The sequence below is a fragment of the Tamandua tetradactyla genome, chromosome 13 (genome assembly GCF_023851605.1).
Source record: "Tamandua tetradactyla isolate mTamTet1 chromosome 13, mTamTet1.pri, whole genome shotgun sequence".
Taxonomy (NCBI): domain Eukaryota; kingdom Metazoa; phylum Chordata; class Mammalia; order Pilosa; family Myrmecophagidae; genus Tamandua; species Tamandua tetradactyla.
This window is the reverse complement of record NC_135339.1, coordinates 487778-510491: the sequence shown is the minus strand read 5'-3', so window position 1 is coordinate 510491 and position 22714 is coordinate 487778. Positions and strand designations below refer to the sequence as shown.

At 37.5% G+C, this 22714-nt stretch overlaps 1 protein-coding gene and 1 pseudogene across 12 annotated transcripts in view; one reads left to right on the top strand and one right to left on the bottom strand.

The window, feature by feature from the left end:
- LOC143653454 (olfactory receptor 14I1-like) overlaps window positions 1–22714 on the top strand; it is a 255537-nt gene that overhangs the window by 112583 nt on the left and 120240 nt on the right. For 2 of the 12 annotated variants that reach the window (XM_077124481.1, XM_077124482.1), the window contains exon 1: window positions 16384–18227. The exons of the other annotated variants lie outside the window; for them this stretch is intronic. In XM_077124481.1, the coding sequence (XP_076980596.1) occupies window positions 18125–18227 (103 nt within the window). In that variant the 5' untranslated portion in view covers window positions 16384–18124. Of the gene's footprint in view, window positions 1–16383; window positions 18228–22714 lie in introns of those variants that run through there. 12 annotated transcript variants of the gene reach the window in all.
- LOC143652974 (olfactory receptor 4X2-like) lies at window positions 4313–5228 on the bottom strand (annotated as a pseudogene).

Here is a 22714-nt window from a genome sequence, read left to right as displayed (position 1 = left end):
TATATGTGGTTAATAGATGCATTAGTTTGCAAGTTGCCAGAATGTGATACACCAGAACTGGAATGGCATTTTAATAAGGGAATATAATAAAATGCAAGTTTACAATTTAAGGCAGTGAAAGTGTCCAAATTAAGGCACCAACAAGTTACCCTTACTCAAGAAAGGTTGATGCATCTGGAGTACCTCTGTCAGCTGGGAAGTCATGTAGCTGACACCTGCTGGTTTCTTGCTCCTGGGTTCCATTGCTTTCAGCCTCTATTCCTGTGGGGGTTCCTCACTGTGCTTCTCTGGGGCTGAGTTTCATTTCTTGGCTTCCCTTGGCACTCTCCATGTTCTGGCTTGCTTAACATCTCATGGTGATGTCTTCTGGGTTCCAGGCATCTCCATACATCTGTGTCTCTGCTCTCCACATCTCAGCATCTGTGTTAGCTCTGGGTTCTGAAGTTTCTGTCAGCTCTATCTTTATTGGCTCTGTTGTTTCTGAGGTTTTTGAAAAATATTTCCCCTTTTAAAGACTCTAATAAACTAATCAAGACCCAATTGGAAGGACTGGAGTCACATCTTCCTCTAACCAAAAGGTCTTACCCACAATTGGAGATAATCTAATCAAAAGTTTCCATCCTACAGTATTGAGTCAGAATTAAAAGAAACAGCTGTCCCTACAAGACAGAGCCAGGACTAAAACATGGCTTTTCTGGAAAACATAGTATATTGAGGCCTACATAGTAGATATCTGGTAAGGCTTTAATATCAAGAATATATAAATATTTCCTTTCAACTCAACAACAAAAACATAAGTATCCCATATAAAAATGGACTTGAATAGATGTTTCTTCAAAGCAAAAATATAAATGGCCATAAGCACATGAAGATATTCTCAACCTCAATAGTCAGGGAATGACAAATTAAAACCACAATGAAATATTTCTTCACACACATATAATGGCTATTACTAAGAAAAGGAAAATAACAAGTGCTAGAGAGTATGTGGAGAAACTGAAATCTCATACATTGTTGGTGGGAATGCAACATGGTGCACCCACTGTTGAAAACCTCTAGTGGTTATTCAAAACACAAAATAGAATTATCATATTTCCCAGGAAACCCTCGAAAAAGAATATATCCCAAACAATTTAAAGCAGGGACTCTGATAGATATTTGCACACCAGTGTTCATAACTGCATTATTTGCCATCGCCAAACTGTGGAAGCATCCCAAATGTCCATCAGCAGATGAAAAGATAAACAAAAGATGGTATATGCGTGCATTGCAATATTACTCAGCTTTAAAAAGGAATGGAGTTCTGATACATGCCATTACATGGATGAACCTTCAATACAAATTCAGTTTGTTGAGTGAAATGTCAGACAAAAAGTGATAAATATTGTATGATTCCACTTATATGAAATAGCTAGATTATGTAAAGTCATAGAAATAGAAAATAGGGTATGGATCCCATGGATGTGGGGAGAAGTAATGGATGTTAATCAATAATGGGTGTAGGAGAAAGTTCTGGTAATATATGATGGTGAGATTAGCACAACATTGTAAATGTGATTAATACTACAGAACTGTTTACTTGGGCATGACAGATATGGGAAAGTTTATGTTGTGTGTAGTTTTCACAATAAAAAAGAAAAATATATATAACTATGTTGAAGAATACATAAGAACATTAAACTGGAAACAAATGTCATGTTTCTGGATGGGAAGACTCCACATCACTAAGGTGCCAAGTCATTCTAAATAAATTTATAAATATAAGGTGACATCAATCAAAATAATATTAAGAGATTTCTGGGGGTGGGATAAGGGATGTGGAAGTGATTTAAAACTAATCCTAATGTCCACGTGGAAAAACAATAGCCAAAAGAACTTTGAAAATGAACAGAAATGAGAAGAAACTAGCCCACCAGATAGGAAACATATCATAAAATTTCAAAAATAAGAAACATTCTGGTCTTAGCTATTCCAGAAGCCAGAAAAGATGATGCTAATTAACCACATAAGATACAAATATTCTATATTAACAACAACAATAAAAAAAACAAAGTCAAAGGGCAAATGAAAACCCTGGGGGTAACATTGAAAATTCATATCAGAAAGGACTCATATTTACATATAAATAGTTCCTAGAACATAATAAAAAGAACCAAAACCCAAATAAGAAAAAAATTATAGGACCAGACAGTTCAGAGATAATACAAAGAACCTTTAAATGTATGGAAAGCTGTCCAACTTCACCCAAAATAATGTGAATAAAAATTAAAAGAATTGAACTGCCATTTCTCATCTATCATATTATCAAAATCCCAAAGTTCTACAACATATTTTGTAGGAAAAAGAAAATTTCTGATGAGAGTGCACTTTGATACAACTACTATGGTAAGCAATTTGGAAATATCCATCAAACTGGAAAAAAATATCTGCATTTGATCAAGCATTTTTATTTCTTGAAAATGATCCTGCAGGTCAGTTGCACAAGTTTTAAGCAAGGTTAGTCACTGTGGCTCTATTTGAAAACAATCCAAATATCAGTAAAAGACATTTAAGTAAATGATGGCATATCCATTCTATGAGTAAACAAAAATAAATAAGGAAGATCTCCTTATATTAATATTAAAAAATCTGCAAGATATAATATTACCTGTTAAAGCAAGTTCCAAATCCTTTCAAATAGTATGCTATCATTCACATAAAAAGTAGAGATAAGAATACACACTCATGCACACACACTTATATTTGCTCATGGAAACTCTGAAAGGAAAACAGAAATGAAGAAAATTGTTTAACTTGTAGGATTGGGGAGAGGGGACATAAAGAATGAGGAGAGAAGGGAAGAAAATTTTTCACCATGCACCTTTTTAAAATGTTGTTTTATGAAATCTTATGGATGCATTATATCTTCACAAATTTAAATAAAAGTGTAAGTAATTTGTCAAACAAAAAGTATGTTTAATGGTGTAGAATATTCTAAACACAAAAGCAATGGAAGAAATCAATAAGAAAAGCTGATAGAGTTTACTATACAATAATGCAAAGATTTAAAGATTGAAAATTTTGTAAAATAACATAAAACATCTATTCTCATAAAAATGCAAATTAAAAAATATCAAATGTCTATCAAATTTGTAAATATTTTAACTTTATATTTTAAAATAGTATCTGATATAAAAAGAATTGCAATAACACAGATAATTCTTATTTACCATTAATCCAGTTCCTTGAATGTTACTATTTTGCTATATTTTGTGCAGCATTCATTCTCTCAAAAGACAGATTTTTTCTTGTATTGATTGAGCTGAGATTATTCCTCTTTACTGTAGATACTTCAACAAGTAATTCCTAAAACCGGGAACCTTCTCTAACCTGGGCACCATACAGCTATCAAGATTAAGAGGCTAATAGTGATATCATTCTATTATCCAAGCTACAGAACTTTGGCAACAGTAATGTCCTCTATCTACTCTAGGATTCATTATAGGGCCACAGGTTGCATTTAGTTATCATGTATATTTAATCTCCTTTCACCCAGACCATCTCATCATCTTATATTTGTCTTTCATGACTTTGTCACTTCTGAAGAGTACAGACCAGTAATTTTGTAGAATATTCTTCAAATTGCGGTTTTCTGTTTTTTTGTGTGATTAGATGCTGGTATGTTAGAAATACCGCAGTCATAATATTGTGTGCTTCTCAAGTGCATCATGCAAGGAGGCACATGACATCTGTTTGCCCCATTATGGGGATGTTAACTTTGATCAGTTGTATAAGGGGGTATTTTCCAGGTGTCTCCACTTCAAATTTACATTTTATGGGGGCATACTTTGACGTTATGTGAACATCGTATTTTTTCATAAAAAATGTTTAATGACAGTGTTCCATTCTGTCAAGAGAACTCCCACAGGGAAATGATTGTGTACAACATTTCTGTGAATCAATTTAACAGTATGCATCAAAAGTCCTTATACCATATAACACAGTAAATTTGCTGACAGAAGTGAGTGTAACAGAAAATAAGAACTATAACTAAAATTTCTATTCAAGAATATTGACCACAATGTTATTTATAGTAATAAAAGTTAGAAACAACCTGAACGTCTAACAGAATAAATGGCTAGCAACATTATGGTAAATCCATAAAAAGAAATATTTTACAGGCATTTAAAATGAAATTTTTGGAGATGAGCGCCAATTAGAATATCTCTAGAATTAATGCATGCTGTAAACTTTTCTAAACCCATATGTTTTCTCTCAGGGATTTGATTTGAACCCAGCAGTGTTATAAATTCAAGGTTCAACTTCTCAGCCCCTATCTCTCATCTGGTCTCATTGTCCTGATCGAGTCTCTTCATGACCTTCTTCACCTCAGCATTTCTCAGGGAGTAGATGACAGGGTCGAGGAATGGAGTGACCATTGTGTAGAACATGGCCACTGTCCTTTCCACAGTGAGAGTGGCAGAAGGCCTCAGGTAGATGAGGACAATGGGCCCAGACAACAAGACAATGACAGTGATATGGGACCCACAGGTGGACAAGGCCTTGTGCTGCTCTGCAGAGCTTTGGTTCCTCAAATGGAGCAAGATGACAGTATAGAAGATGAGGAGGACCACAAAGCTGATCACACGCAGGGTGCCACCATTGGCAGCAATCAGCAGACTGAGGGGGAAAGTGTCAGAGCAAGCAAGTTTGAGCAGAGGCAGCACATCTCGGAAACAGTGATTGATCACACTGGGGCCACAGAAGGGCAAGTGGAAGATGAGAAGAATTTGGGCAAAGGAATGTAAAAAGCCCCTTAACCGTGCAGTTCCCACTAGGATAGCACACACCTGTGGCCTTGATGGTGGCATAGTTCAAGGGCTTGCAGATGGCCACATCGCGGTCATAGGCCATCACAGAGAGCATTTGGTGGTATCTCAATACCACCAAAGTAGTGCAAGAAGAAAAGCTATGTCAGGCAGCCCCACCAAGATATAGATTTCCAATCAGTCAGAAAATCTGAGATGAGTTTAGGGGCTGTAGTAGAGGAGTAGCCTATCTCCACGAAGTACAGGTAGCTGAGGAAGAAGTACATGGGGGAACCAACACTAGTTATCACACAATGAGGAAATTCCTCAGCACAATTGCAGTGTACAAGACCAGAAATATCACAAGCAAACTCTCTGTACCTCCTGATTCTGAGAAAATCCCAGAAAAATGAATTCAGTCACATTGTATATGTTAGCCATTAAGACACCACCAACAGACAGTAATTTGGGTGGGGTTATCTGTAATGATACAAAACAAGAAACTAATCACTGACATGAGTGGGTGAATTATTGAATAAACCCTGGCATATCTAAGTTTGTGAGCTGGATATCAGAAGAAGAATAGGAGTCAGTGATGTGTAGAAGAAAAGAAGGGAGAATACCAAAGTTCAAAACTATGAAAATTAATTGTATGTGGCTAGAGTAAAGGGAGTATTAGCAAAAGAAAAACCTCGAGATACATTCTGGGACCAGGTTATGATGGACTGTTATGGACTTTGGAGTTTAATCTGCAGACAATTTGAAACCACCAGGAATGTTACTCAGCTGGAAAGTAAAATCACCAATGGAAACAGACCCAAATTGGAAAGCCTGTGAGAGTAGTGCCTCATTTGGGACCTAGAGATAAACCTCATGGGGCAGCTAGGACTGAGTCACAATCCCAATTTACTCATTTCTATTACTGCTGAATGGCTTTTCTTTGGCATGCAGATTTTCTTCAACCCCCTCCCCTTTCTCCTTTGTTATCCTTGATTTTCAGAAAGCATTCATGCAACCTCTCCACACTCCCTTCAGACTCTTCAGAAGAGATGTCTCTTCTTTATCTCTCTTGATACTCACTGCCCCCTCTTTTTTTCTGCTTCATGTCTGAATTCTCTTTCTATACTTGGTCAATAGATAACCTTGTCCCTTCCCAAGGGTCTCTCTCTTCCTTTGCTAGGTTCTTCTTCTTACTGGTGCCTTCATTTCCCCCAATCATGCCCCCAATCGTGTTTGAACCACCCCATGTTGACTCTGTCCACGATGGCTGAAGTCCCATACAGTGAGCCCACTAAATATATTCCAATATATATATTTTATATTGGAATATATTTTTCATAGGAGTTTTTCCAATGCCACAAGTACTGTTTGTAAAGATGCAATGTACTTTACATTAGTGCTATTAATTAAAACTATAGTTGAAGTTTCTACTAATCATTAACAAGAAAAAGTTGATGAAACACTTTAAAATGAAAATAGTTTTGGCACAGTTGCCTTAGAGAATGCAATTATTTATTTTACCATAATCCTTTGTATATAAAGGAATGCAGGCAATAAATTATGCAAATATATCTGATATACAAGAATGCTCATAGAAGTTTAATTCATGATAGATAAAAACAAGAATTAACACAAATGTCCATGAGCAAGAAAATGGATTAAAAACAATTATGGTATTTTCATCAATGGAATACTACCCAGCAAATAAAAGGAACAATCTACTGCAACCTGAAACATGGAGGAATGTTAAAAACATTAAGTTGAATAAAAAAAGCCAAACAAAAAGCATATCATGATTCCATTTATAGGAGTTTCTAGAGCAGGTTAAACTAATTGATGATTACAGAAATAAGACCAATAATTGCCTTCAGGAGAGAGGATTGCCTAGAAAGGGTCATGAGAGACATTTCTAGAGTGACTGAAACATTCTACGTCTTGGTTGGGCTATTGGTTATAGAGAAATATACATTTTTCAAAACTCATTGGCTTGTACTCTGAAGGTTCATGTATTTAGCTGAGTTTAAATTTTACTTCAATTACAAAACACATCTAATTGGTGTTTGAGGCCACAAAGAGTGGAACACCTGGCCTGGGAATCAGAATGCTTAAAATTGTGCTCAGATTTTACACTTAATTTGCTGATACTGAGATTTCTAGTGTTCCCTGAAACTTGTTTTAACTTTTTTATTTTTATCTGGAATAAAAAAAAAAATCACACTATCCTGCATCCTTTGCAACTTCAAAGGAGGGGGCATGCAGCATTTTTGTCTTTGCTTGCTTCCTGATACTGGCCTAGTTCTGGCAATAAATATAAACATGAGAAGAACTGTCATGGAGAGTTTATGGGAAATATTTCCCAAACTAAAAAGAGATTCCTACCATCCCTTCATATAAGGATATAATTCTTGGTGATGCTGTGGCCATCTTTAAGCCATGAGTTGACACTCAAGAGAATTGAAGAGGTAAGAAACCCAATATGCAGGGATCACAGAATTAACAAACTGACCCTGGAAACACTGGCCTCTAAACTTCTTACTGAGTAAGCAATAAGTATTGTGCTTAAGCTAATGGCCAGGATATTTTTTTCTGTAAAAAATTAGATAGAAAATATTATAGAATTTGTGGACTATATAGTCTCTGTCACAACTAACGCCAGTGTAACATGAAAGCAGTCACAGAACATGCAAAATATTTGGTGTATTTGTAGTGGAACAGAATTTATCATGGGTGCCAAAATTTGAATTTCATAACACTTTCATGTATCACAATTCTTTGTCTTTTGACTTTCTTCAACCATTTAAAATATGAAAACCATTCTTAGCTAACAAGTCTTGTAAAACAGGATATGGGCTAGATTTTGCTTAAGCCACTCCTAATCCAATTACATTATACTTTTAACTGTACTCCTTATAAATTTATTCCTAACTACAACTTTCTCCTTACAAAGTTTCTCAGATAACAACTTAGAGAGAGAAGAATCCATAAAATTGTTCAGAGTAAGATATTCATAGTTTAATGAGAGCTTCATTGGATTTCAACTCCCAGAGACATTTACATACCCTCTCCCATGAAATAAAATTCCTATTGTGGGATTTCAGGCAATGGAATCAAGTTAATGGTGTGGGGAGATCAAATAAAGTAGAGAAGCCTTCCTGGGACTCCCCCAAGGAGGGAATAATGCAAAACATGAATCTCTGACTTCAATTGTCAAAATTATTCGACCACATATAGCAGGTTAACAAGAAGAGTTTATGTGAATGCACCCAATGTCACGTGGCTACTAGATGACAGAATGGAGAATTCAGTCCAGGTGATTTCTCTGAAATCTTTGTATTGTAGTGAAGAAGAAAAGGAAAATAGTTCACATTTTTAACATTCTCTGAAAATGCTGACAACTGTGAGACAGCTCTGATTGATATGATGCAGTAAAAGCAGCTCATCTAAAATGCAACAAGAAATATGAATTGGTTAACTTTTATTCCATTCATGATTGACTAAAATCACATTGCATATTTGGTATGCTGTTTGTGCTATTTTATTTTCCATGTTTTCATTTTTGTTCCACCCCTGAGTTTCCTTCCTGTCCCACAACTCCTCATGGTGTTCTTTACCTTTGCATTTCTGAATGGGTAGATGATGGGGTTGAGCACAGGTTGATCACCGTATAGAACACAGCCACTAGTTTGTCCTCAGTGAAGGTGGAGGAAGGCAAATGTAAAAAGATGGCAGGATCATCTCTGATGTAGGAGGCACAGTGGAATAGGCTATGTACTTCCCCTCTGCACAATGGTTCCTCAAGTTGACTAGGATGATGATATAGGAGGTGTTAAAAGAAGTGAAACAAAATAGAGTTTATGTTGCTAAGAGTTTTCAAATTGAGTTAGGAGGTCTCTACTATGCAAATCTTGGCCAGAGACCATGAACTGCAGCAGTATGCAAAACTGAAAGCAGCAATGCTGAAGACCCTAAGGACAACCTGACAGAAAACCTCAAGATAAGAAAATTCAGTTAACCATCTAACCTGAAAGACAATTGGAATACTCCAAATATTGTGTATACCCTAACCACAAATAATTGTGTCATTTTTTTCCCTTTAAAAGCCCTTGCCTGGATATGCCAAAGTGGGACATGATTTGGGTTGCTTACCAAATATGTACTCTCTGAATTGCAATTCTGTGATCCCAGATCAAAACCTTTATGCCTTGAAAGTTAGTTTCTTATCTCTAGTTTGACAGAGGACACCATGATAAAGAAGGAGAGTGTAGAGATTAAGCCACAGTTGACAAACACAATGACACTTACACAAAGGTGTCAGTATGCGAGCTGAGGATATCACATGATCAATAATAATGAGGCCACAGAAGGGCAATTAGACAATTACAAGGACTTGAACCATGGAGTAAATTATGCCCACTAGCCATGAACTTGCTTGCAAAATTGACACACAGCCCAGCTCATGATGGTTCTATAGGAAAAGGGCCTATATATGGCCACATTGTGGTCATAGACCATTACTGTGAGCAGGATGATCTCAGTGACACAGAAGACGGGGGAGAAGAAGATGTGAGCCAAAGAGCCCTCCAGGGAGATAGGTGTAATGATGAGGAGTAAGTCCATGATGAGTTTAGGAGCAACAGCAGATTATCTGATCTCCTCTAGCGATAGGTAGCTACAAAAAAATAAGGAATGCAGACACTTGCTGATGCTGACTGTCAGGACGCTGAGGGCATTGACCACCACTGTGGCCAGGGACATAGGAAGAAACACCCCAATTCACACCCGCTGCATTTCCAGATGCTGGAAAAGGTCAATAATTAACTCAGTCATATTATTTGACCTGAGCATGGATTCCTTTCTGATGTTCTGGATGCCAGAGAATGTGAGGCCTGCAATAAAACAAACAATTGTTACACAAATTCATCTTTTGGATAGCACTTTGGAGAATATAAAACATTTTCAATGCACTTATCACTTAATCTTTACTTAGCCAACATATATTCATTTAGATGTTCATATTACCCACCAAACAGCAGGGTATAAATTTAGAGAGAAATAGTTTTTTAGGTCAAGATCGTACAAAAAATGGTGATCTCTGTTACTCAGAACCAGGCTTTCTCACTTTCAATCCAGGATTCTTTCTAATTTGTCATAGGATATTCTGAATTCAGGGAGCCACTCAAGTTAATAGCATACATTTTTATTTTCTCATTGCATTTGAATAACTTTCTCCTATTAAGGGATCACAATGATAAACCTCTGCTCCTGAACCTCTTGTTTTCTTCATTGATGTATCAAGGAATCATTTACCCATCATAATTCCTCTCTTTGCAATAGGTTCTCTGTACTCATTTCTTTACTCAATTGCACCTGTCCCCGATTTACTCAGGTCAGATTCCTTCACCAGTCTTGCAGCTTCAATAACTATTTTTCCCTTGTGAATCCACAAAGGGTTGTTTTATTTACATCCACCTCTCACTCCAGCTCCACCTGCCTCTGCTTTCTCATTTATTTTTTTAAAATATTTTTATTGATAAAACAACATATAAACACAATTATTCTTAACATACAAACATTCCATACATGGTGTACAATCAATGGCTCACAATATCATCAGATAATTGTATGTCCATCACGATGATAATTTTTTAGAAAATTTGCCTTATTCCAGAAAAAGAAATAAAAAGAAAAAAGAAAAAAATCATGCATCCCATGGTAAGGGATACAATGGTATCCCTTACCCTTCCCTCTCATTGACCACTAGTATTTCCATCTACCCAATATATTTTAACCTTTGTTCCCCCTAGTATTAGTTTCTATTTTACCCATAATTTTTACTCATCTGTCCATACCCTAAATAAAGGGGAACTATGGTGTATTATTATACAGCATATAGTGGACTACTTTTTGCACTCATGCAGTCACACTGTAAACATTATATCTTCATATAGTCATCTTCAAGAAACGAGACTACTGGATATAGCTCTAGAGTTTCAGGTACTTATCTTTAGCCATTCAAATACACCATAAACTAAAATATATGTATATAATGTGTAAGAATAACCTTCAGGATAAACTCTCAACTCTGTTTGAAATTGCTTGGCCACCAGCACCTTATTTTTTCTCATTTCTCTCTTCCCCCTTTTGTTCAAGAAGGTTTTGTCAAACCCTTGATGCTGGGTCCTAGCTCATCCTGGGATTCCTGTCCTATGTTGCCAGGAAGATTTACACCCCTGGGAGTCAGTCCCAGGTAGGCGGAGAGGGCAGTGGGTTCACTTGTTCTGTCAGCTAAGAGAAAGAAACCACATCTGAGCAACAGAAGAGGCTCTCTGGGGATGATGCTTCAGCCTGGTTTTAAGTAGACTTAGCCTGTCCTTTGCAGGAATAAGTTCCATGGGGTGAACACCAAGACTGGAGGCTCAAGATTAACACCAAGATTAATTTGGCTGTCGTTACTGCTTGCAAGAGAACCGGAAATTCTCCAAATGGGGAAGTTGTATCTTTCCCCTTTTCTCCCCATTCCCCTAAGGGAATACTTCTTTATTCACTGCCCAAAGCACTCTAGGATTTATTAGGCATCAGATTAACTAGACAAGCCAGCAAAATATCATGCCCTGTTCAACATTCCCTGTACTTACGGTGTGCGACTAAACTGGCCATAAAAGTTAAATTAAGAAATGTATTACCCCCAAAATAAATTTTGCACCAAATAAGCATCTCTCCCTTTAGTCTCATACAGAAGTTGCAGTTTTAAGAAATGGAAAATATCCATTACCCAGTTTTCTAATATACCTTAGTCCTATCCAGATATGCTTCATTCATGTCTGTTCTTGATTTCTGATCAATTTTTCAACTTTTTAAACAGTTCCTTTATGGGGTACTGCTGACTTTCACAGCTTAAGAGCTCTGATTCTGAGTCTCAAGTGTCACATAAATACCTTAAGTTTCTGGGAAAGATGAGAATTAACAATTACATCTCTTGAATACATGTGACTGCTGTAAGAGTTTACAATCTAGGAACATTTACAATAAGCCCCAACCTGATAAACCATGCTTTCGACTTTAGTTCACTGAATTTTTATATTATAGTTAGTCATATAATTGAGGCATGATAATATTTATCCTTCTGTTTCTGACATTTCATTCAATATACAGCTCTTAAATTTCATTCATCTGGTTGCCTGCCTCACAATTTCAATCTTTCTTGCTGCAGCTCAGTTGTTCATTGTATGCATACACCACAGTTCCTCCTTTCACTCTGCAGTGGTTGTGTCCTTAGGCCACCTCCATTAAATGTGAATCGTGATCACTGCTGCCAGAAACTCCAGTGTGGAAGTGTCCATTTATATCCACACACACACACTTCCTCCAGGTATATACTGAGTAACGAGTTTCTGGATTGTACGGCAAACCCGCCCTTAGTCTCCTGTGGAAACACCACACTGCCCTCCAAGGGGCTGCACCCCTCATTTCCCCACCTACAGTGAACAGGTACATCTCTCTCTCCACATTTTCTCTAGCACTTGTTTCTCTCTGGCCATTTTTAAGCAGTTTTATTCACACATCATACAATACAGCCTGAGTTATAGACATACCTTAACCACCATACTCTACCTGAAGGCATTTCCTTTTCTTCAAAAAATAATCCGTACCCCTTTCCAAACGCCCCCACAGGTTGACATTTAGTTTTGGCAAAATGCCTTTGTTACATTCAGTGGAAGCATATTACAATATTACTGTTGACTACAGACCCTAGCTTACATTGACTGTACTTTTTCCAATATGCCATCTATTTTCAACACCCTGCAATAATGACATTCATTTGTTCTCCCTCCTGCAAAAATATTTTTTAATTTCCACATTTAGTCACCATCATTGTACACTCTAGGCATTCCTAAATTATACTGTCTCTGTCTTTATCCTCTATACTACATTCTGATTTCATACGTGCCCCCAGCCCTTCTTCCTCGACCATACACACATTCAGCTTCATTTGGTGTACTTACATTATTGTGCTAACAATCAGGTAGCATTGTGCTATTCATATCTCAGTTTTTGCAATCAGTCTTGTACAATCTGTATTCCTTCAGCACCAATTGCCCATTCTCCACCCTATTCCTATCTCCTGTTAACCTGTGTTCTTATCTTAAATTCTCCAAGTTCACTCATTAATGTTAGTTCATATCAGTGAAACCAAACAGTACTTTTCATTTTTTCCAGCTAGTTTCACTCAGCATAATGTCCTCAAGTTCCATCCATGTTGTTATATGGTTCATGACTTTATTCTATCTCACAGATGTGTAATATTCCATTGTATGTATATAGCCACTCATCTACTGATGGACATTGGGCTGTTTCCATCTCTTGGCAATTGTAAATAACGCTGTTATAAACATTGGTGTGCAATGTTTCTGTCCTCGCTCTCATGTCCTCTGAATAGATACCTAGCAATAGGCTTGCTGGATCATATGGCAATTCTATCCTTAGCTTCCTGAGGTACTACCAAACTGCCTTCCACAGGAGTTGTGCCATTTTACATTACCACCAACAATGGATAAGTGTGCCTTTCTCCACATCCTCTTCAGCACTTGTTGTTTTAAATTTTTTTGATAATGACCATTCTAGTGGGTGTGAAATTATATCTCATTTTGGTTTTGATTTGCATTTCCCTAATAGCTAGTGAAGTTGAGCATCTTTTCATGTGTCTTTTATCCATTTGTATTTCCTCTTCTGAGAAATGTCTGCTCATGTCTTTTGCCCATTTTTTAATTGGGTGTTTGTCTTTTTGTTATTAAGTTGAAGAATCTCTTTATATATTCTGTATACTAAACTCTTATCTGATATGTGGTTTCCAAATACTGTCTCCCATTGTGCAGGCTGCCTTTTTACTTTCTTGACAAAACGCTTTGATGCACATTCTAGTTTGCTAGCTGCCAGAATGCAACATGCCAGAGATGGATTGGCTTTCAGTAAAGGGGAATTTATTGATTTAACATATAGTTCTTCAGAGGAAAGGCAGCTAACTTTCAACTGAGGTTCTTTCTTATATGGGAAGGCAGAGGGCAATCTCTGTTGGCCTTCTCTCCAGGCCTCTGGGTTTCAACAACTTTCCTTGGGTGACTCCTTTCTGCATCTCCAAAGGCCTGAGCTGAGCTGCGAGTCCCGAGTTGAGGTATGCTGAGCTGCTTTGACTGTGCTACATTGAGCTCTCTCATTTAAGCACCAGCCAGTTAAACATCATTCATTGCAGCAGGCATGCCTCTTAGCCAACTGCAAATGTAATCAGGAACAGATGAGGTTCACATGCCATTGGCTCATGTCCACAGCAATAGAACAGGGTATCTTCACCTGGCTAAGTTGACACCTGAACCTAACTCCCACAATGCACAAAAGTGTTTAATTTTGAGGAGTTCCCATTTCTCTATTTCTTTCTTCAATGCTCATGCCTTGGGTTAAGTTCTAGGAAACTACCTCTTATTACAAGTTTTATAAGATATTTCTCTACATTTTCTTCTAAATATTTAATGGCATTAGCTCTAATGTTTAGGTCTTTGATGCATTTTGGGTTAATTTTTATATAGGGTGTGAGATATGGATCCTCTTTCATTCTTTTGCACGTGGATATCCAGTTCTCCAAGCATCATTTTTTGAAAGTGCTGCTCTCCCAGGTGAGTTGGCTTTACTGCCTTAGCAAAAATCAATTGTCCATAGATGAAGGAGTCTACATCTGAATACTCTATTCAATTCCATTGGTCAGTATATCTATCTTTAGACCAGTACCATGCTGTTTTGACCACTGTAACTTCATAATATCCTTTAAATTCAGGTAGTATGAAACCTCCCACTTCATTCTTCTTTCTAAATACATTTTTAGCTATTCAGGGTTCCCACCCTTTCAAATAAATTTGGTTTCAATAACTATTTGTATATTGCAAATGCTTTCTCTGGGAAAAAAATAAACTTACCAGTTTGTCTCCATACTTTCACTGCTACTTTCATGGTGCTCAAACAGCTGAGAGATCCTGAGCTCCAATAGCCTGTCCTCTGAAAGAATTTGCTCACTGGCCAGACTGCTTTGTCTGGTTCCCAGGGTTGTAGTCAGCAGCAAAGCACTTGATTAAAAGAGTGTCCCAATAAGTTACTGCATTGTGGGAATATTTTGGGTAATTCTGTGGTTCAGTGGAATGGCATTTGTAGCAAGTATAAGCCACACCTCCAATATCACCTTTATCAGTAAGAAAATTGAATGTGCTCCCCACTCAAGCTGCTTTATTTCTTTGTTCTATTTCTTGGATTCATGTGTGAATCCAAGCATTCATTTTAAACTCAGATGGATGAGATTTATTAGGTTTCCTGGATCCCCTGAATAAAACTGCAACAACCTAAATATCTATGAAAGCTACAGTATGGTCTAACCAAATAAGAGTTGGAGCAATTCCCACGGTAGGATATCTTCTATGGAGCATGAAGAGAAGGATTGGCTCCCTACAGAAGAAAACAGGGTCAGTCTTTCATGGAAGTAGGAAGATTCCAATCAAGATCACGGACTTATAAGTAAGGAATAGACAGTGAAACCTAGGGCCAAAAGATGCAACATTGCTGAATTCATCCTAGTGTGCACTCTTTCCACCAGGAACAGTGGTGTGGGTACTGAACACCCGAAATTATTAGTATCTTGAGAGATCAGGGAACTGAATGGTTTGAAGATAAGAGGGTGAGTCTCCACAAGAGCAACAACAACATCACACATGAATCCAAGGAAATGATTTAGACAGGGGTAAAGGTATCAGCTGATGGGACTAAACAATGGAGTAACAGGAGATCTATATGTAAGGTTCTGTCACAATGTATAAAATAATGTATTTTAGGATGATAAATGAACATGGTTTCTTCCTAAGAAAACTGTTAGAGTTCAGCAAACCACTCTGCACATACTCTTTGTATTTCTTTTCCATTTATTGTGTGTATCCTCTTAAGACTGTTTTTGACTTCATGAGATAGAGCTACAGAAGTATGGATATAGAAATTGCAGCAACATTTTGTAGGTTCTACAAAATTATCAGAAATATAGACTCTGCCATTTTTATAATGTAGCATCAACCTCATGTCCCCAAAGAGCTGCTAGAGCTCTACACCAGTATTCCCCAGTAGAACATTTTTGCCACAATGGAGATGTTCTATATTTTTTATTTCTAATATATTAGTGGATTTTTAGTACATGAAATTTGGCTTGTGAGACCAACAAATAGAAATTTTAATTTTAAATAATTTTAATAAATTAAATCTCAATAGACATGTGGCAGATGAATGCCAGATTGGATAACACAAGTCAAGCATTTCATCATTATTCCAAAAGGCTGGAACAGGGAAGGGGTGCAGATTAAGTGAACACTCTCACTTTTAAGATTTCCTAAGAATGCCACACAGCATTCTGATTTCATCTTATTGAACAGAACTTATTCACATGCCACTCTTAATGGCAAGGGAGCCTGGAAACTGTAATTTTTTATTCTGTGTGGAATTATGTTCTTGTAAAAGTCAAAATTCCATCCTATTCTTATAAACATACCCAATTTGCAAATAATTGAACATTCTTCATAAATGTTACCTGTAATGCTTTGGTAATATCACATTCTAAGCATAATTTACTTAATCTTCCATTGTGGGTGTTTTATGTTTATTTAATTATTTATTCAAGAAAGGCTTATTAAGCATATGCTTTGTACCAATATCCTAAGTGCTAGGGAGACAGTGATGTACAAGACAGAGATTTTCCTGCCTTCATGTGGCTTACATTCTAAGATGAGAGAAAAAGATTAGCAAATAAATTACAAGATAACAACAGATTGTGAGAAGTAAGCCATGAGGTAAATCAAAATTTACGACAGAGAGAAGATGGATTGCTGGAAGGGTTCTGTAGGCAGGGTGATCCAAGAAGCCATTTCTTTAGAAGGTGACTTAAGCTGAGATCAGAAAGATAGGAAGAAATCAGACATGTAAAAGACCTTGGAAAGTTTTCCACACTGATGTGGAAAAACTGTGGAATTTTCAAGGAGTGGAAAGGAAGTTTGGGTACCTGTTGTATAATGAGAAGGAAACCAGATTACATAGGATTTTGTGTTGGTCCTGATAAGGAAATTGGGTTCTATTTTAAGCCAATTGGGAAATCATAGGGAAGTTTTAAGCTGTAGAATAACATAATGTGATTTGCATATTATAAAAATCATTGTGGTTGCTGTGCTCTTAACAGATTAGAATGGCTGAGTGGAGACAGGGAGGTCAGGTAGATAATTATAGTCATCTAGGAGAGATAAGTTGACTCACTAGGAAATTTACAATGTATCTATTGGGGATTGAATCATGTCCCCCACAGAAGCCAAGTTCAAATGCATTTCCTGGTCCTCAGGAAACGAGCCCATTTGTAAATAGGACATTTGAAGCTGGTATTAATTAAGATGTGCCCAAACAGAATGAGGTTAGGCTCTAGTCCAATACGGTTACAGTCCCTATAATCAGAGTAAATTTGGCACAGAAAAGTAAACCAGAGGGAGCACCTAGAAACTAAAAGTCAGTAGGCCCAGAAAAGAAAGGAGAAAAATATTCCATGTGCATTGCCATGTGTGATGGTTACGTTCTGATGGCCAATTGGCCAAATGATTATGCCCAGTTGTCTGGTCAGAGAAACACTGGCTTGAATATTGCTGCAAGGATATTTCCTGGCTGGTTGATTAAATTATCATTTAGTTGACTGCATCTGTGACTGACTACCTCAGAGATCAACTAAGGCACGCCTGCTTCAATGAGATAATCCAATAAATTGAATGCTTTTATGGGGAAGAAGAGAAACTCTTTGCCTCTTCAGCCAGCAAGCCTCTCTTGTGGAGTTTATCCAGACCCTTTATGTGAGCTGCCAGTGTCACAGCCTGCCCTACTGTAAGGGAAAGAGAAATTTGTAGAGCCTGTTCTGTTCAACTGATGTTGCCATTGCATGTGACTGATGTTGCTATTACATAACCTTGATAAGAAACAGTTGACATGTGCACTCCAGCTGGGAGGATTGGCTATCCTCCCAGGAGGAGGTGTACTTTGATAAAGATATCTAGGCCTCAGAAAGCTCCTCTTGGTCCCTAGCCAGTTTCCAGAGAACCCAAGTGGGTCCTGTCACAAAAGCTAATTGGAAACTGGCCACCAATGTATAAAGATACCATATAAATTGCATGGAAGTAGTTAGACCACAGAATCTTAAGAGAGGAGAATCTTATGAGAAAGAGAGAGCATTTCATCAGAATCTTATCTGGGAAAAGAATGCTTTGCTGTGATTTTGACTAAGGAGACTCTGAATGCTGTCTCCAAGATTGCTGTGGACTTTTACTAATGAGCCTTGGAATGCTGTTTCCGACACTTTCCAGCATGTCTCTTCAGGTGTTGGTGCCATCTTATCTGGTGAGTAACAATGCCTTATTATTGAAAGCTATTTTAATTACTGTCTTTTAATTATTTTCCTAATAAAATCTGTTTTTATATCACTGAGGTTTGTGTTGTCCATAAATCTGAACCTATAAATTAAGTGGCCACAAATATCCCATTGCCTTTTTCATGCCACACCTACAGATTTTGGACTCTTCAATTTTGATGGTTGCATGAGACACCCTTATAAACCACGTATTTACAGATCTCTTCTATTGTTTCTGTTTCTCTAGAGAACTCTGACAAACAAAGCTTAGTACCAGGAGCGGTTCTTGAGAAATGGAACCTTAAAAATGTATTTTCACAATTGATTTTCTATTATGACTAGTCTCAGAGGCACTAATGACTCTGTTTCCAGGAATCAAGATGGCACTGACAGTCCCTAGGGTGAGTTGGGAAAAGAGATTCTCAAAATATCACCATTACATTCAGCTAATTGTACTCTTATACAAGGCAAGGCTCTTATTTTTGACACCTTTTTTTGGAGTTTTGTGGAATTAGGATGTATAATGATGCTGGCTGCTTGTTATTAGATATGCTGGATACAGTGATGAGGGAAGAGAGGAACTGAAGTTTTCATATTTTAAACCTCACTGCTGTATGAATGATTAAAAGTTTTTGCATGTGCCCCAAAAGAAGATCTTATTTCCTGTGGTTGCAGACTTGAGAGCTCTGAAACCCTGACAAAAAGGCTCATTGTGCAAGTAGCAAATTTAAATGTAAACTAAAATCTCAACCTTGCAGGGTGTCTGCTGCTAAAATAGGGGCTTTGATTGGAAAAGACTGGATCCTGAAATGTGAGATGGTGATATATGGCTTGATGATGATGGCAATAGGGAGATGGGATCCCTGAAATCTACTGAGTCTTTTGCTAGATCTGTAATTAACTGTGTTCAGGAAAAAGCTTCCTGTCCTCTAGCCTGTCTTGAGGAACAGCTTTCTGCCCTCTAGATTCCTCCGAAGAGTCTGCCACCCAACCTCAAGCTAACAAGATTAACCCTTCACTTCCTGCTAACTTTGTAACCACCTCACCTGGGGAAACAGCCCTCACTCCTCTGTCTGGAAAGACTAATCCTGTTTCACCAGATGAAACTGCAAATAAACGCCCTGAAACAATTGGTTTGGAAGCTACTTTTACATTTTTTCATGACCCTCCCCTACCAACCCTCATTTTTTCCAGACCTATAACTAGACTGAAGTCCCAACAGACCCAAAAAAGTGAGGTGCAAAGTGTCACACATTAGGAGGCATGTTATACTCCAAAAGAACTGTATGAGTTTTCCAATTTATATAGACAGGAATCAGGGATATTAAGGATATGGGCTAATGGTGGAAGGAATATCAAGTTGGATCAGCTGAATTTATTGATACGGGGCCACTAAGCAGATATTCTGCACTCAAGATTGTAGCTCAAGGGGTTAGAAAGGGCACTAACAGTTTGTTTGGATGGTTGGCTGAAAGATCAGGAGTTTGCCAACATCAACTGAGTTCAAAATGCCACAACTGCCCTGGCATAATGTAGATGAGGGGATCCAGAGGCTTAGAGAGATGAGAATGTTAGAGTGGATTTATCATGGAAGACCTATTCACCCCAGGAATGTCCAAAGGACACACCTTTCACCAGAACCTTGAGAAATAAATTCATGAGAGTAGCTCGGTCATCCTTGAAAAGTTTTGTAGTTACCCATCTCTGTAGGTCAGATATTACTGTGGGAACTGCTTTCACTGATCTGGAATCCTTAAACACAATGGGGATGATCAGATCCTGAGTTGCCAGAAGCCATCTGTGATAGTTAATCACATAGACAAGAGGGATGTGGCAATCATGATGGACAGCAGACTCAAAACAGCAGTTAAAATAATCAGACTCATAGAGACTTGTGGCATTGGCTAGTAGATCATGGCATACCTGGAAGTAAAATAGATGGGCGGTCTACTAAATTCTTGTTTGAACTGTGTCACGGTCAGGTTCATGTGTCAACTTGGCTGGTGGTGGTGCCCAGTTGTCTGGTTGGGCAAGTGCTGGCCTGATGGTTGCTGTGAGAACATTACATGGACTTCAATCATGATCATGTTGATCACATCCACAGCTGGTTGAATTTGTAATCAGATAAGAGGAGTGTCTTCTGCAATGAATGATAGCTAATCTAATCACCAGAAAGTTTTAAAGGGGGATTCAGAAGAGACAGTCACTGTTCCTGCCACAGTCAGTGAGTCTTGCCTGTGTAGTTCATCCAGACCCTTCTTCAGAGCTGCCAGTTTCACAGCCTGCCCTATGGATTTGGACTCTTCCATTCCCATAGTTGAATGGAACCCCTGAGAGTTCATTGAGGGTCTTCACTGGAGTTGCCAGATTGCAGCCTGCCCTACAGGCCTTGGACACTTACATTCCATGTTTGCCCAGCCAGCCTCTCCTGAGACTTCATTGAGGACATCCATTAGAGTTGGCAGCTTGTGGTCTGCCCTACAACTCTACATTACCATGGTTACATGAGACACTTTTATAAATTTTATATTTATGAATATCTTCTGCTGATTCTGTTTCTCTAGAAAACCCTGTCTAATACAACTTGGAACCAGAAGTGGTTCTTAAGAAACAGAACCTTAAAAATGGGTTTTTACAATTGGTTTTCTACTCTGACTGGACTCAAAGGCACTAAGGACTCTGTTTCCCACAATCAGAGTGACACTGCCAATCCATGGGGTGAGGTGGCAAAAGAGAGAGTCCAAATATTGCTATTGAATTTTTTTTTTTTATTAATTAAAAAAAGAGTTAACAAAACAATTAGAAATCATTCCAATCTACATGTACAATCAGTAATTCTTAATAACATCGCATAGTTGCATATTCATCATTTCTTAGTACATTTGCATCGATTTAGAAAAAGAAATAAAAAGACAACAGAATAAGAATTAAAACAATAATAGAAAGAAAAAAAAACAAAAAAAACAAAAACAAAAAACCTATACCTCACATGCAGCTTCATTCAGTGTTTTAACATAATTGCATTACAATTGGGTAGTATTGTGCTGTCCATTTCTGAGTTTTTATATCCAGTCCCGTTGTACAGTCTGTATCCCTTCATCTCCAATTATCCCTTCTCTTTTTTTTTTTTTAATTAACGGAAAAAAAGAAATTAACCCAACATTTAGAGATCATACCATTCTACACATGCAATCATTAATTCTTAACATCATCACATAGATGCATGATCATCATTTCTTAGTACATTTGCATTGGTTTAGAAGAACTAGCAACATAACCAAAAAAGATATAGAATGTTAATATAGAGAAAAAAATAAAAGTAATAATAGTAAAATCAAAACAAAACAAAACAAAACAAAACAAAAACCTATAGCTCAGATGCAGCTTCATTCAGTGTTTTAACATGATTACTTTACAATTAGGTATTATTGTGCTGTCCATTTTTGAGTTTTTGTATCTAGTCCTGTTGCACAGTCTGTACCCCTTCAGCTTCAATTACCCATTGTCTTACCCTGTTTCTAACTCCTGCTAAACTCTGTTACCAATGACATATTTCAAGTTTATTCTCGAATGTCCGTTCACATCAGTGGGACCATACAGTATTTGTCCTTTAGTTTTTGGCTGGATTCACTCAGCATAATATTCTCTAGGTCCATCCATGTTATTACATGGTTCATAAGTTTATCTTGTCTTAAAGCTGCATAATATTCCATCGTATGTATATACCACAGTTTGTTTAGCCACTCTTCTGTTGATGGAGATTTTGGCTGTTTCCATCTCTTTGCAATTGTAAATAATGCTGCTATAAACATTGGTGTGCAAATGTCCGTTTGTGTCTTTGCCCTTAAGTCCTTTGAGTAGATACCTAGCAATGGTATTGCTGGGTCGTATGGCAATTCTATATTCAGCTTTTTGAGGAACCGCCAAACTGCCTTCCACAGTGGTTGCACCCTTTGACATTCCCACCAACAGTGGATAAGTGTGCCTCTTTCTCCGCATCCTCTCCAGCACTTGTCATTTTCTGTTTTGTTGATAATGGCCATTCTGGTGGGTGTGAGATGATATCTCATTGTGGTTTTGATTTGCATTTCTCTAATGGCCAGGGACATTGAGCATCTCTTCATGTGCCTCTTGGCCATCCATATTTCCTCTTCTGAGAGGTGTCTGTTCAAGTCTTTTTCCCATTTTGTAATTGGGTTGGCTGTCTTTTTGTTGTTGAGATGAACAATCTCTTTATAAATTCTGGATACTAGACCTTTATCTGATATATCATTTCCAAATATTGTCTCCCATTGTGAAGGCTGTCTTTCTACTTTCTTGATGAAGTTCTTTGATGCACAAAAGTGTTTAATTTTGAGGAGTTCCCATTTATTTATTTCCTTCTTCAGTGCTCTTGCTTTAGGTTTAAGGTCCATAAAACCGCCTCCAGTTGTAAGATCCATAAGATATCTCCCAACATTTTCCTCTAACTGTTTTA